General features: G+C 40.6%; 1 protein-coding gene across 1 annotated transcript; it reads right to left on the bottom strand.

Annotated features, from left to right (window-relative positions):
- Nucleotides 1-5,562: 5,562 nt before the first annotated feature.
- Nucleotides 5,563-14,318, bottom strand: LOC144462551 (V-set and immunoglobulin domain-containing protein 10-like). Its single transcript, XM_078166617.1, has 9 exons — nucleotides 14,204-14,318; nucleotides 13,886-13,956; nucleotides 13,445-13,789; nucleotides 9,752-10,021; nucleotides 7,872-8,222; nucleotides 7,527-7,739; nucleotides 6,033-6,105; nucleotides 5,896-5,950; nucleotides 5,563-5,646 (listed from the first exon to the last, which is right to left on the bottom strand). The coding sequence occupies exons 1-9, from the start codon at nucleotides 14,245-14,247 to the stop codon at nucleotides 5,563-5,565; spliced, it is 1,506 nt and encodes a 501-aa protein (XP_078022743.1). The 5' UTR covers nucleotides 14,248-14,318.
- Nucleotides 14,319-16,891: the final 2,573 nt, after the last annotated feature.

Here is a 16,891-nt window from a genome sequence, read left to right on the forward strand (position 1 = left end):
CCACAATCATATCTTTTAATTCTAAAGTTTTTGTAGTTTATAGATTAATTTCAGAACGTTCATAAAACAATAAAACAGATGTATAGAGTAGCCTAACAAGCAGCCCACTAAGACTTCCACAAAAGACCTGCCCTTAACCAAAATGCCCAAAGCCGTGTCTCCACCTGTCACTACAGGACACAAACTGTTGGCATATTGCCCTGATGTCTACATGATCTAATCTCTCCTTATGCACATTGCAAATGGCAACATGGTTAAGGCGCGATTGTGTCATCTCAGATCTGAGCCATGTTTTCAGCCTTCTGAGAGCACTGAAGCTCCTCTCTGCCTCTGCAGAGGACACAGGGATGACCATGAGAAGCCTCACAAGCACCTCTACTTGCTCAAACAGGCCTCTAACCTCAGCATGCATGCCAGAAGGTATCTTGGCGGCCTCATTGCTGGAGTTGTACTTATAGTTACTTCGGAACATAGGCAGTTGCACTGCCAGACTCTCTCTGTTCAGTTCTGGGTAGTCATCAATGACTTTGGTAATGTCACCCGTGAGAAGAACATTCTAAAGGTTCATGAGAGTTTGGATGTCATTCTGGCTGAAACACTCTTTGAATTGTGTATCAGTAACATCTAACAACCCATAGAACTGCACCCTGTAGTGCTGCACTGCACTGCTGGGAGCATGCGGAGTTGCTGGCCCAGTGCGTCGCTTGGGGGGCTGTCTTATATGTGGCACTTTGACCTGTGTAAGGTCAAGAGAGGTTATCATTTCTACTGCTTTATCATACAGTTGTTGGAACTGCTCTTCAGTTCTTTTTGCCATGAGTGTGGTGTTGGCATGTTGGACAGCTGACTGCATCCCTGCAATGGTTTGACTGGTTTTCTGAAGGGACTTATTCAAGCACTCCAGCACCCCTATCACCTCTGATGCCATTAGCAGCCCTAAGACAGTTTCTGGAATCTATCACGGAGACCATTTGCTTTTGCACTGGGACCAGTGTCTGTTGGCAAAACAGTTTTGTACTGATTGAGAACTGAGTTGACGGCTTTCCCTCGGACCGTCCACCTTGTTAGACATATGGGTTTTAATGTTGTGCTTGGTCCTGATCCTGTATTCTCAAATATTGCCTTGAATTTTCCAGAGAGCTTACTTAAAGTCCCCAGCTCATGGACTTACTGTAATGAGGCGCGTACTAACGGAGACGCCGTACAGGCAGACTGAGTAATGAAGTTCACGCGATATGCACCACTATGCACAACCTTCTTTTCAAGTGTTGTTCTTTTGATGGAGTAGGCTTTCACACACTCAAAACACAAGACTTTTTTAAGGAAGAGTTATAATGAAGCCATTGATATTCTTTGAACCAACTATCCTGAAAATGCAGGACCTTATTCACAAGTCTTTGTACTGGAATGTGCTTAGCACATTCCTAACCAACAGGAGGCCCCGGTGAGAACAGTGAGGAAACGCTACCTAACTTCTGAAGTGGCTGCAAATTTTATACAGATTTTACAGAGCACTCCTGCTGAAATTTTACCTGCACCCTGTGATTTTATTGTGGACAATTTTAACAACAAACTCATGTCAACGCTGGACTCAGTGGCTCCACTTTTAATCAAAACAATTAGAACAAAACCTACTCCCCCATGGAGAAATCAGGAAATCAAACAACTGAAAAGATACTGCAGGAGTGCTGAGAGAAGGTGGAGAAAATCAAACTTAACAGTCCACTACGAAATATTACGTCAACATCTCAAAACCTACAATAACGCAGTCAAACAGGCAAGAATTTCCCACTTCAAAAAACTAATCTCTGACAATAAAAACAATCCCAAATTCCTCTTCTCCACAATTGATATTTTAACAAACAGTAATTTTAACAGATCACCTAAGACAACAACCAATGCCCTTTGTGAGGACTTTGCAGACCACTTCAGAAGTAAAATCAATGACATCAGATCCAGTCTCTTATCGCAACAGATTTTAACTGTCGACACACCTGGATCATTGCTTTTAGCTGACGAAACACTGGAGAGTTTTGCCCTGGTTGATGCGAGGACACTTGGTCGAGTTTTCTCCCAGGTAAAGCCCACAACCTGCCTTTTAGACCCAATTCCCACACCATTTTTTAAAACATTTTATGGACTCTTTGAGAAACAGCTACTGTACATGGTGAATTGCTCTCTTCAGACAGGTGTCTTCCCGGCCTCCTTGAAAACGGCGGTGGTGAGGCCCCTTCTGAAGAAGAGCAATTTAGACCCCAACATTCTTAATAATTATCGACCTGTATCCAGCTTACCATTTTTAAGCAAAATTTTAGAAAAACTGGTTTTTAACCAAGTAAATGATTTTTTAAATACAAATAACACTTTAGAGAAGTATCAGTCTGGTTTTAGGATGAACCACAGTACCGAGACAGCCCTTTTAAAGATTTTAAACGACATCAGGTGCAATTTAGATAACCATAAACTCACAGTCTTGGTACTACTGGATCTAACCGCCGCCTTCGATACAATAGACCATCACATTTTATTAAATAGACTGAGGCACCTGGTCAGCCTCTCTGGTACTGTTTTTAACTGGTTCGTCTCTTACCTTACTGATCGACACTTCTTTGTAAGTATGGATACATGTTCCTCAGGAACCCATGAGATAAAGTTTGGGGTCCCCCAGGGGTCAATTTTAGGTCCAACTCTTTTTAATCTCTACATGCTTCCTCTGGGGGACGTCATCAGGAGGCACGGAATCAGCTTTAATAGTTATGCTGATGATACGCAACTGTACATCGCCGTGTCTCCTGATGACATAGGGCCAATTGATGCCCTTTTTAACTGCATTTTAGATATAAAGTCATGGATGGCAGTGAATTTCCTGCAGCTCAACCAGGACAAAACAGAGGTTTTAGTCATTGGTCCTGAAGGTCAGAGAGAGAAACTTTTACCAAAACTACAGGATTTTAAACCAACACAATCTGTAAAAAATCTGGGTGTGATTTTTGACTCTGAGCTCTGTTTTATTCCACATATTAAAAACATAACAAAGGCAGGTTTCTACCACCTTAAGAATATAGCCAGAGTCCGCCCGTTTCTCTCTCAGGCCAGCACGGAGGTGCTGATGCATGCTTTTATCTCCTGTAGGTTAGATTATTGTAATGCCCTGCTCTCTGGTCTTCCCAAAAAGAGTATCTCAAATCTACAATTATTACAGAATTCAGCTGCACGAGTGCTGACGAGGACCAGAGGGCGGGAGCACATTACACCAGTTTTAAAATCGCTGCATTGGCTCCCCGTGCGCTTCAGGATCGATTTTAAGGTTCTTTTATTAGTTTTTAAATGTCTTAACGGTCTTGGGCCTTCTTATTTATCTGACCTGCTTTTACCATGTCAACCCTCGCGGACCCTGACATCCTCTGGCACCGGCCTTTTAACCATACCACAAGTTAGGACTAAAACACACGGTGAGGCGGCATTTAATTATTATGGCCCCCGATTGTGGAACAGCCTGCCGGAGAACCTCAGAGCTGCAGAGACTGTTGATGTTTTTAAAAAGAGGCTCAAGACTCATCTTTTTAATCAGGCTTTTAACTGATCTCTGTATTTATCTATTTTAAATTCCTCTTATAACCGATTTATCCATCTATTATCTATTTTTTATTTATTTTTTATATTCTTACCCTTCCTCTTTTTACGTTCTTATCTCATTTAACCTTTATCTTTTGTTATTTTAGTTAGCCTATAGGTTTTAGTTTTGATGCATTTTATGTCTCTGTTTTAGATCATTCTTACCTAGCTACTAACTCAATTTTATGAGCTAAATAGCTTTTTGTTGGGTGGGAGGGTTGGGTTTTCTCTTTTCTTTTTGTTCTCTGTTTGGATCTTTGTTGTTTTTAACCTCTGTGAGGCAGTTTGTGTTACTGTTGTATGAAAAGTGCCATATAAATAAAGTTGATTTGATTTGATTTGATTTAGCATCAGGTTGGTTTGGCTTATCACCAAGAATGTCCAGATCTTCAGACTGAACTGCACTGCCTGCTTCATCCCCTGACTCTCTGCCGCTGGCACCTCCCTCTGGCTCTCCTCCTCCTGCCTCTCCTGTTATAGTCTCAATAGTCTCACATAGCCAGACCTATCTCCACACTTCATTTACACTGTGCCACCTCTGGAGATAGGTCTGGTTGGGCTCATTACCATTTGTGGATAGAGGGGGAAAATTTGTTTAAACCAATCAAATTCAAATTCAAATGTCTTCAGCGGAGCACTTGCTAGGTTACTGCAGCACTGCGCTGGGTTGTTGTTGTTTCACATAGTCTGGATTGAATCTGATTGGTGCTGAGATAAACTCTTGGCCAAATCAGATTAATTTACGTTGCCACTGATTGGGCAATGTGACAACGAATTAGGTTTATCTGTTGTCAGACTCTAATCTCACCTGTAACCCTGATGCATCTCCAGACTCCTGCCTCTCCTGATCTTTCCTTTCTGCTGCTTTGGCAAAAAAATGTCGAATGTCCATATTTTTTTCTTTTTTGGTGGCATTTTCTCTCCACTCACCACCTATCATAAAAGGGAAATGATTGACAATATTAAACTACTTGCAGACAGAAACACTCTTTTCCGAGTAGTCTATAGCCTATTCTGTGTAGCCTATGTAATGTAATGTAACATCTATCAAGCTGTGCTACTGCTGGGCTCATGTTTGATCTCAGTGTATGAAAATCTAAACTGTACACTGAGTGAAATGTGATGCTTTCAGTTCACTGTTTGCATTTTGAACACACTTTATTAACTTTTATCAGGCAGGACAGCTGCAAACCCAGAAACTGATCAGGATTTTTCACAATATATTTATTATGTAGAATTTCATGATAACATTTTCCATAACAAATTCAATGTCTACACTTCTGTAATATAACTGTATAGGTAGAAATAAGCTTGCATAGTTTAAGCAGTGAGTTATAAGTCAGTGAGTCACACAGCACCTGACCATCATCTGATCTAAACTATAAATCATGTTTGACACCTCGACATGATTCAGTTCAAGCTGCCAACACCACATTCTTCTAAACGTTGTGCTACATGCTGCTGCTGACTGCCTGTGCTGCTGACTCCTACCTGCTGCTGCTACTGAAAACTGACATTAAGTTAAAGGCTGAATGGACCTAACAGGTACAGGCCCAGGGGCTCCAAGGCCTCCATCTACAAAGTGTCACTCAGAGTAACACACACCAACCAGGAAGGGACTAAAAATGAAGCCAAGCAGACACACAGAAACAGAAAAAGAGGCAAAGTCACAACAAAGTCTGTGTTTTGATCCAGTGTAGGAGAGGTGGTGAGGCCTTTTGCATATCTGTGCATATTGTCTCATAATGGACCTACAAGTAAATGTAAATCCACACTGATATTTCCATGTGGTACTACTTTGTTTCCATCAGGTGAGTCCCGTCTCTGGTTCAAGTGCATCTGAAGACAATCACATAAAACTTGTGTAAAGTTATGGTTGGAACTGTGACTATAAATCTGATGTGGGCCTGTTTTATTTGATGCAGGAGGCTCTAACCTGACTGGACTTCACACCAGGTCTTCCTGCTCCTCTGTGTCTTCTGTCTGTGCTACAGCATCTGAGACGTTCTCATACACAGGACACGACTTTAACTGATGGAGAGAGACCACAAAATGAGGCTTATTCATGAAACCTGCATATATTAAGAGTTTTATTTGATTTCATTGATTTGCTGAAAGTTTGTTTTGGCCAAATTCTTTACTGGTTCCTACTCAGCAAGTTGTGTTTTAAACATGAATTTGCTTCACATCTCCTTCATGTTCAAGTGTTTTTATGAGCCAAGTTATTAGAACTGTGATATAGAGGAAGTTTTGTCAACAGGGCCTCTCTTTCTCTCTCACCTCTATCTCTACAGGTTTCTGTGGTTCAGTGGTGAAGCTCAGAGTTTTCTTCTTCCTGGATCGAGTCAACAATAAATACAGAAGGTTAGAACAAAATAAAGAGCAGTGACTGAACTGATGGAATTTTATTGTCTTACCTCGTCCACAGACTCAGGAGAAGCAGAAGAGTCAGCACCAAGACCACCAGAGTCAACCTGATGATATTCATTACTGAATGATGTAGAAATATACACAGATATGTGATACAACTCATTAGTAGGATTATTTTGATAAATCACTTTGCCATGTCATTCTGTCTGTTAGTCAGTCAGTGTCATCTACCTCTGACAGGACCTGCCACAACAGTCAGATGTAAGGTGGAGTTATGACGTCCTCTTGTGTTCTGGGCTTCACAGTAATAATTCCCACTGTGTTCAGCTGTGACGTTAGAGATGGTGAAGATCTGTCCTGATGCTTTTGGTGAGTCTTCATTCTCCTTGTACCAGGTATAGTTAGCTGCTGGGTTAGCATCACTGCTACAGGTCAGAGTCACTGAACTGCCCTCCACTATCTCAGCAGAGGGACTCACTGACACAGAGGGAAGCTTTGGAGCATCTGGAAAACATAAAATAATTTAACCAACATGAATATATATTCATGTGTTGTGTTGAATAGAGTTAAAGGTATACATGTGGAAGCAATTGAAACTTTAGAGGTAGTTTTGTGACTGAAATTTGAGGAAGATAAATAAAGCGGCTATCAGTAGCACATTTTTTTTATACTGAACTTAATAACTTAATATTTTCATAAATATGATCTGTAAGTTGTTTTTTTTAAATAAGCTGTTTTAAATTAGTTATAAATACCAAATCAAAACAAACTGCTAGTACAGGAGCATCATCTGTAGGAAGCAGGGTTGATGACAGGAAAGAAGCCTGAGGTGGTGTTTTGGATTACTGATGGTTTGAATCCCCTGAACATCATTTCAGATCTGGGAGCCAACTGTTAATAAAACTACCTTTTCATCATCTGCTGTAGCTGCTCAGTGAACTGCAGCAGCAGACTGTGAATGTGAAACAATCAGAGCCATCAGCCTGGCTGGGTAATAAAGCTTTAAAATGTAGTCATTAGTTGCATGATGCTTTTTGAATTAGCAGTGTTTTACTCACATTTCACATCTAAGGTGTAATAAGACGACCTCCTCCCCAGCTCGTTCTCAGCTTTACAGTCATACTCTCCAGAGTCAGAGGACTGGATGGAGCTGAAGACAAGCTGTGGATTTTGTCTCTGAGGATGATGGTGTAAATGTCCACCCTCCTTGTACCAGGTGTACTTAGCTGCTGGGTTAGCATCACTGCTACAGGTCAGAGTCACTGAACTGCCCTCCACTATCTCAGCAGAGGGACTCACTGACACAGAGGGAAGCTTTGGAGCATCTGGAGGAGAAAAAAAAGAAAACATGAAAAAAATCTGTGTGTGTGTGTGTGTGTGTGTGTGTGTGTGTGTGTGTGTGTGTATGTCTACTGATGATCTCTGGTTGGTAAATTAGCTAAATGAGAGCATTAAACAATTTAACACAGACGTGTCAGTGCAATGGCTTACAGGCTCCAGCAGATGGTGTTATAACAGTAGAAGACTGTAAGTAAACTCACACACTGAAGGAGAGGGGAAGCCTCCACATCCTTTTACAGCACAGGAATAGCTGTCTGCAGAATCATAACTGAAGTCTACATAAGGAGATGTGTCTTCTTTTATTTTCTGTCCATTCTTGTACCAGATGTAGGAAGTACGAACAGGTAAATAACGACTGCTGTGACACTGAAGGTAAGAAGATGAAGATGAAGATGATCTGCTGACCTTGAGATCTAAATATGTGTAAAAGGAACAAAAATATTTATTGTGTTAATACATACATGCAATTATACAACAATTCACAGTATTTTCAAGAAATTAAACATTTGGATGTGAATTTTCAAATATTCCAGTGAGAATGTTACCTGTGACAGACAGAGTGACTCCTGATTTACCATAATATTGTCCACCTGGTTGGTTTGTTATGAACCTGAACTTGTACACAGCTGAGTCACTCTCTCTCAGGTCTGTGATTCTCAGAGTGCAGTCATTCTTTATCTCATCACAGACATACTGCACACGACCTGAATACTGTGGGTCTGTTTTCAGATCCACAAACACATCATCTGTCATATTAACAAACCAGAATGTTTTATCAATTTTATAATAGCTGGATGGGTATCTGTAGCTGCAGTGTATTTCCACTGTTGATCCTTTTACAGCACAGATCTCAGTAGAGGTGTAAGTCACTCTCCAGCCTTTCTGACCCTGTATCACTGTAACACAGAGCACACCAGGAACCACAATCAAAATCAATGACTTCAGTAAACAATCAATCAATAAGACAAAAAATACTGATGTGATTTGGGGAAAGATAACCTGGACAAGTCCTCGATTATCAGACTGATCATCTGCAGTCATTGTCATAAAATGTTCCACATGTTGCATCTAACTAGAATATAGAACTTTCTGTGTGTTTCAGCTTTGTTCAATTCATTTAAAAAAACAGTCAAGAAAATCTCAGAAAAGTGCATCGCATATGTCAACCGCCCCAAAAACATAAATTCAAGTATTTTTACACACTCTTCTGGGATACGGCAGTGGGGCAGTAGTCACTGGTGCCCCCAAGGGGTGGCCATGGCAACTGACCCATCACTAAGCCGCGCCCCCCTTAGTTACTGTTGCTATGTCTGTCAAGCTTTTGCTCCTAGCATAAGAAATATGGAGTTTTCAGCGATATCAGTGAGAGATATTCCAAAGGAAATAACATCAAATTTCTGGAAACACTGTTCGGAGATATCAGAGAGAAGCCAACAGAAAGGTCTTCAATATGCATTTGAGAGCTACATTCACAATATCATCTGCTGGCGGAGTATAAATCAGGAGAACATTAGAATAGAGGGAGAAGCTCATTGGTCACAATGCCAAGTGTCAGGCACCCCACGTCTTGAGATAATTATCATAATTATGAGATCAGGAAAGGTGCCACATTAGCCACTGCTTCACTCAGAACCACATACTGCACATCCACGAAGGGGGGTCGGAACTACTGTAACCAGCTGCCACTCGGGTGGTGCCATCTTGCACTAACAAACTAACCCTAAACAACGGTATAAAGTTTCCTGACTGTCAAGTGGTTGGGTCAAGGATCCAACTAAAAGGCCAAAGTTACAGTGGCCGGACATCTTCATATACTGTGTGGAAAAACCAAGCGTCTGTATGAAAGAATAACTCAAGGCATATCAATCTCCCGATGCATGCAACTTTGTACTTTGCCGTCATGTCCAGGATGTTGAATATTGAGATTTGTCAATTGATTTTTGATTAATACGGACAGACATGCTGCTGAGTTAGTGACAAGGACATAAAAAGAAACAAAAATTATTTAAAGTTACAATGTAAAATACCTCAGTGTCAGTCTCTTTGGCAGTACCTACGATGCTAAGTGGCGATTGCAGTGTGTTTGATGGCAGACTGCCCTATAATGTGCAGCACCAGTTATCCAGATTTGGTAATGTTGAAGTGAAAGTGTCTGGACCGCTGTGATTCAATCCAATTTGAATTTGAAAAAACAGCAGAAAAGAAAAAATGAATTATCTAATCCTGGATAGCAAAACATAGGATTTCCAAGTTCTCATCATTCTGGCCCAGGTTAAATTTTTTTGACAACTGGGCCCTGGGCCTTGAAAACCCGTGCAGAGATCAGGGACACAATTGTAAATAAAATAATCTTTTCATCATCAACTGTAGCTTTAAAATGGTATTAGTTGCATGATGATTTTTAAATAAGATGGATTTTACTCACATTGCACATCAATAGCGATGGATTCAGACGTCCTCCTCCCCAGCTCGTTCTCAGTTGTACAGTAATACTCTCCAGAGTCAGAGGACTGGATGGAGCTGAAGACAAGCTGTGGTTCTTTACTGAGAGGATGAAGGTTGGGGTTTCCATTCTTCTTGTACCAGGTATAGTTAGCTGCTGGGTTAGCATCACTGCTACAGGTCAGAGTCACTGAACTGCCCTCCACTATCTCAGCAGAGGGACTCACTGACACAGAGGGAACACTCAGGGCACCTGGAGGAGAAAATAGAAATACATTGAACATTTATTTTCAAGATTAGTTCTCACAGTGTAACACATCTTAAATGGACATCGGTTCATACAAACTTTGTCCCTGGACCCTCACTCAGATAAGGAAGAACTCCCCCCAAAAAACTTTAATGTGGAAAAAATTAAAGAAGCAACATAGGAGGGATTCCGATCCCTGGATGGACAGATGTGCAATAGATGTGTGTTCTGAATGACCTAACATGATCAAATAACGGTAGACGATTCAGTTATCAAAAATTATACGTAGAATGTCAATATCTTTTATTTAATTTTTAATTAAACCAGTGTGAACAGGTGGATGAGGATGTACACATGCTTTCTAGAGATACACTGTAAACCCCAATTCGCACACTCAAATTAAATTTTCGTTTGGACACAGCGTGCACTCAAAACTTTTACTTTAGTACAATACGGTAACATAAATGTTCTGAGTACACCAGACACAAAATAAATGTGTCACATGACCCTTGTATGACAGGAATTTTATGTCAGCTTAACATAAATTTCTTCTTTTGTTTGTTTGATAGTGTTGTGTCGTTTGCGAATGAATCGTTCAAAAGAATGAATCTGTTGAGTGAACGTACTGAACTGAATCACTTCCGGAACTGATTTGTTCATTTCTCAGTTCAGTTGAGTTCAGCAGTGAGTGTGCAGGCCGGGAGTGGAACTGCCAATTCGGTCCGTGCGAACAATAAATCACTCGCGAGGCAGCCAGGGTGCAGGGAGGGACTACCTAACGCGTGACGAATCACTCAGTGAATGACGTAACCCAAATCCCTAAGTGATTCAAATCATTAATTCTCAGCGATACACTTTCATAGGGACCGTTTCCTCCAAGCTAATGGCTAATGTAGCCAGGAGTCAAGCCACATGAACACAATCACACACCCACTGTTTTAACAGACTTAGTTTCCAGATAAAAAAACTTAAAACATTAGGCTGGCCAGTAATGAGACTCACCAGTGCAGGGCAGATGCAGCAGCAGCTCAGCTGTGTATCAGGTCAGTGAGTCGGACTACACAGTTCACAGTCAGGGCTCCTCCTGCCAAGCACTGAACGATTCGATGAACGAATCTTTTGAACGAATCTTTTTAATGAACTGATTCTAGTGATTCAGTAACATCTAAAGAACTGCTTTGCCCATCACTATTGTTTGAGTATTTAATTCTGTGTCACATTTTTCTTTTTGTTTTTATTTCACTACTCAATAAAAATATTTTGTTTCTTTATTGCATGAATAAGACAAGGACATGGATTCAGAACCAGAAAGTGCCTTTTACTTAGCATAGCTTTAAATTAGTCACTCTAACAGTCTCACGGGTGGGAGGTCACTAAATGTGTTTAACACTTAACTCATGGTGCAAAATGTCTTTTACCGCAACTTTATCTGTGACCTATTAGAGCCATTGTGAAATACATAAACATTAATCACTGCGTAATGGGTAACATGAGTGATTCAGAACACATTTAAACACAGTTTTCTTTGGCTTATAGCTTTATATCTCACAGCATGCTGGGAAACTCCACCCGTTTAGCCCCAACATGCCCCAATGTGTTAAGCGCACAATGATAGTGTTGTTCATTGGCCTTAAACTAATTAGGCAAGATTGGCTTCATACATTTTAGTCAGATTAACTCAAAACTTGATGAGTTAACACAAAAAGATTATGTCAGTCTCACAAGGGATTTTGTGTTGAGTTTTTGTGTCAAGTAAACATAAAGGTTTTATATCATTTTGACAATCCTGGGCATTTGTGTAGACTTCACATTCAAATTTTGTGAGCATGGATTAAGGTTTACAGTGTACGTGCCCTGAGGCAGGACATCATCCATTGTGAAGCTGCGGCTTAGAAGTAGAGTAGGTCGTCCACAAATCGGAAGATCAGCGGTTCAATCCCCGGCTCCTCCAGTCTGCATGTCAAAGTATCCTTGAGCAAGATACTGAACCCTAAATTGCTCCTGATGATGCTTCCATCTGTGTGTGAGTGCGTTTAAAAACTGAGTAGCAGGTGGCACCTTGTATGGTAGCCTCAGCCACCAGTGTGTGAATGTGTGTGTGTGAATGTGGCTCATGGTGTAAAAAGTGCTCTGAGTGGTCAGATGACGAGAAAGGCACTATACAAATGTAGGTCCATTTACCATTTAAGGTGAACAGGAATGTTTTTGGACCTGAGACCTTTAATGCAGTTTATTGACCAGGACAGGAGGAGAAATATAAATTCTCACAGCCTGTGCTTTTCTTGCCAAGTTTCCTCTCTGCTCACTCTGTGGTCAGGCTGCTGCTGAGTTAAGTGTGAAAACCACAAAGAAATCCAGTGCATGGAGGTGGAGGAAACTGTTCACAGCAGTTATGGTTTAAATATAAGTTAGTTGATGACTGCTGTCAGCACGGAGCATGAAAGTACCACAATGAGGTCAGAGTATAAAAGAAATTAGCAAGGTTTGGTGCAGATGTATAATGATATAAGAGAAGTTTGGACGGTATAACTTGATTTCACCGTGAGGCCAATATCCCTCCAAACAACCTCACTGTGATAAAAGTAGCTATAGAGACTAATCAAACCTAATCGTCGGCCACATGAGCTGTTGCTTCTTTGGCTTTAGAACAGATTAAACAGGGCAATATGTTTTCACAGGGTGTGTTAAATCTTTGAGGCCTGTTTGTAGCTAGAGTGCATAAATGTAAATGACATCTTTTACTGATTGTTTAGTTTTGAATATAGTTGAAAGGGATTAGCTCTGAAGATAAATTTTGGACTCGAAATGGTCTCATACTCACAGTGTAACATATTTTAAATGTACAACAGGATAAGAGGAGAAATATTAATTAGTAGAGTAGGTGCTTTTCTCTTCCTCTCTGCTCACTCTGTGGTCAGGCTGCTGCTGAGTTAGGTGTGAAAACTAAAAATAACTGCAGAGCACTGAGGTGGAGGAAACTTAACAGCAGGTAAAATAAAAGCCAATAATTGCTATCCTCTTGGTGCAGATGAATGATGATATCATAGGAGTTGAGACAGTACAATGTGACCTCATGGTGAGACCAGTATCCCTCCAATACACTTCACCATGATGAAAGTAGCTGCAGATGGAAAGTAATCGTGGGCCACTTGAGTTGTCACCTCTGCAACCAGGGTCAGCTTTAGAACAGATTAAACAGGGCAATATGTTCTCACAGGCTGAGTTAAATCTTTGAAGACTATTTTCTGTTTGTAACTAGAATGTATAAATGTAAATGACAACTGTTATTCATTGTTTAGCTTTGAAATAAGTTGAACGAAATTTGTGATAAAGATAAATTCCTAGCTGAAAACAGTCATCTCTCTGTGACAAATATTGTAGATGTGAAAAAAAGCGATTCAGTGGTCACCCACGGTTAGAGGCTCTCACCTGTGACTTTAAGGCTGGTTTGGCTGGTGGCATCACCGCTGTCTGTTATCACCATACATGTATAAACTCCCTCGTGTTCTACAGAAGTGTTGGTGATGAGCAGAGATACGTTCATGTTCCTGCCATTCCAGGATGGCTCAGCAAACATATAGCCCGCCTGTGGCTGCAGTTCAGTTTGCCCTCTGCGAAAAACCAGTAAGGGTCTCTCATCTCCCACCTTCCTCCAAGTGACCACCCTGATTGTTGGGTCTGCTGCGCCTTGTGTGGATTTGACAACACACTCCAGCAGTGACTGCTGACCAATCACTCCCACATTTTCAGCCATGCATTGTAGACTAATAAAAGCTGTAGAAGATTATATTTTGTTATTAATTGATGAGAAGTTTCATCAGCAGCAAACAGCATTTTGTACCTTAATTCTCAGATTACAGAAGACCTTACCTTCATTTCCTTTGCTGATAGAGAGAGCAGTGAAAATAAAGAGAACACCGAATGAGGGTGTGTTCATTTCCCTGAAGGGACAAAACAAACAATTCTTCATGTGAGGATCAGATAAAATGTAACAAACACAAACATGTTTTAATTCACAGTGGATCTCTGACTGAGAATTAAAGTGCAGTGTGCAAAAGAAGTACATTTCCTTTGTCTTTTGATTAATAATATGCACAATAAGTCAAGTCCCAGTAAATACCTACAGTACAATAAAGTACGGTTGTTCTCCAAACTATAAACTTCAAACAACAGAATGAGATTTCAAACCTGTTTCGCTGACAACAACCCACCGACACGAAAAACAACAGCATTCAAGACGAGAAAAGATGAACAGACACACAGTTCATCTCTATGTGCACTACAGGATGTCACACAGTCTGCAGCTGTAGGTTGGCAAGTGTTTTTTTCTCTGATGGCACTGCGGTCAGATCGCGCTCTCTCTCTCTCTCTCTCTCTCTCTCTCTCTCTCTACCTCCCTCCCTCCCTCCCTCCCATGTCCTGTTACCACATCTTGCTAACTCGGCCATTCTGGATGTCACTAACTCAGCTTCTTCTCCGGAGCCTTTGTGCTCCACTGTCTCTCAGGTTAACTCATATCGCAGCGGTGCCTGGATAGTGTGACGTGTGTGGTTGTGCTGCTGCCGTGGTCCTGCCAGATGCCTCCTGCTGCTGCTGCCATCATTAGTCATTAGTCATACTTCTACTGTTATTATACACATATGATTATTGTCACATATGTACACTATCAGATATTAATATATACTTTCAACATATTGTACCACAGTAGCCAGAGTTATAATTATAATATTATTACTTTAATTCACCTTGTTGTAAGCTACTGTCATTACCATCTGTCCTGCATATCTCTCTGTCTCTCTCTCCCTCTCTCTCTCTCTCTCTCTCTCTCTTTCTGTCTCATTGTGTCATACGGATTACTGTTAATTTATCATGTTAATCTGTTCTGTATGTCATCTATTGCGCGTCTGTCCGTCCTGGAAGAGGGATCCCTCCTCAGTTGCTCTTTCTGAGGTTTCTACCATTTTTTTCCCCGTTAAAGGGTTTTTTGGGGAGTTTTTCCTGATCAGCTGTGAGGGTCCTAAGGACAGAGGGATGTCATATACTGTAAAACCCTGTTAGGCAAATTGTGATTTGTGATATTGGGCTTTATAAATAAAATTGGTTGATTGATAATAATGTTGAATAGAGGAAGTGGGTTTAATGAAAAAACTGGCTTGTTAAGGTGGTTCAGTTGGATAAACTGTGTGCAGAGAAGACCTACATTTAAAATGGGTTAAAAACACTAGAAATCAGTCATATATGAGAGAAAATGTCCTTTTGTAATTTGGGTGAACTGACCCTTTAAAGCAGACAGTGGAGGGAGCACTTAGAGTGATGAAGCCTGAATGTGTCACACTGAAGCTTCCCCACTAGAGGACAGTGAAACATCACAGATACTGAATCAGCACCCTGAAACAACACTTCACCATCCATCACTGGTTGATGACTCAAATTTAAATTCACTCCTGGTTTTTTATTTTCACATTTCATAAGTGACAAGCCATATGCATTATAAGTCTTTTACCCAGAACATTTAATTTACTAAGCATTAGAGGTCCAGATGACGTTCAGGAAGCGTCAGCAGTTCACATTGGTTCTGATACAATGTAAAAGCAACAAACTCTTATTTTAACTCTACTTTTATATTGTTCCACAACATCTGCACAATCAGCCACTGGATGTCTATAATCGCCTTTTGATTCGCTCCAACTTCAGTTACATAACCATATATTAGTACTTAACTCAGACAAAACCAAATGGATGCTGCTCACCAAGGCTTCTCATTTTGAATCTCTCAATATTCACATCCATCCACACAGAGAGGGTCAAACAGTATGAATATCTTGGTATCTGGCTGGATGACAATCTTAATTTTAAGCAGCATATTGAAATTCTGACCGCCAAATTGAGGACAACACTTGGCATTCTGTATAGCAATGAGAACGATTGTCCTTTTGTATAAAGAATTGTAGAATCTGTATTTTTGTGTGTTTTTGATTATGGGGATGTTATATATGGAGAAGCTGCTGCCTCTACACTAAAATCACCAGATGTTGTACTACTCAGCCCTAAGGTTCATTACAGGTGATTGTTACAGCACCCATCACTGCCACCTTCAGGCAAAGGCTGGCTGGCCACATTTGGCTGTGAGACGGGAACAACAATTTATAAAGCTTTGATGGAAATGCTTCCACCCCATATTTCATCACTCTCAACTCTGACCTCACATAATGTTGTTACTTGTTCACAGAACTGGTTGTTGCTTCACCCTCCCTTAATCAGAACTGAACTAGGAAGAATGTCACTCTCGTACAGTGCAGCTTATACATGTAATAATCTGCAAAAGACCTTAAGCTTGGACACTCTGCCGCCCTCGGAACAGTTTAAATGCCCTATTTCAGATTTTGTTTTAATTGAGTGTGAATGCTTTTACACTCAACAAGTAAGCCAAAGCAAAATAACTTTGTCTTGATAGCTGGTAAATAAAATTATATTTTGAATAAGAAACAGAAAAGCTGGAATCCAAACACAAAATTTTCAAACCACAGAGTTATCAAACGGGTCCTTCACTTGTTGCAGAAGCTGACTCTTTATTTGAATCAAACACTTGGAAAATGTAACAGCTAGCAAAGTGTGCAGCTGCTGGACTTCTTTTTGATTTTAATGTATGAAAATCAAAACTGTACATGGAGTAAAATGTGATGCTTTAAACGATATTTCCACACTGATATTTCATTGCTGTACTACTTTGTTTCCATCAGGTGAGTCCCGCTTCTGGTTCAAGTGCATCTGAAGACAATCACATAAAACTTGTGTAAAGTTATGGTTGGAACTGTGACTATAAATCTGAAGTGGGCCTGTTTTATTTGATGCAGGAGGCTCTAACCTGACTGGACT

The sequence above is a fragment of the Epinephelus lanceolatus genome, chromosome 3 (genome assembly GCF_041903045.1).
Source record: "Epinephelus lanceolatus isolate andai-2023 chromosome 3, ASM4190304v1, whole genome shotgun sequence".
In the NCBI taxonomy this organism is placed as follows: Eukaryota; Metazoa; Chordata; class Actinopteri; order Perciformes; family Serranidae; genus Epinephelus; species Epinephelus lanceolatus.

Bases quoted from the DNA above. Each gene is read 5' to 3' on its own strand.
- LOC144462551 (XM_078166617.1), bottom strand. From the start codon at position 14,247: ATGCTGTTGTTTTTCGTGTCGGTGGGTTGTTGTCAGCGAAACAG. The intron at 13,790-13,885 runs GTAAGGTCTTCT...AATCTTCTACAG, and splicing joins TATCAGCAAAGGAAATGAAG to CTTTTATTAGTCTACAATGC. The intron at 5,647-5,895 runs GTGAGAGAGAAA...TCTCTCCATCAG, and splicing joins AGAAACCTGTAGAGATAGAG to TTAAAGTCGTGTCCTGTGTA.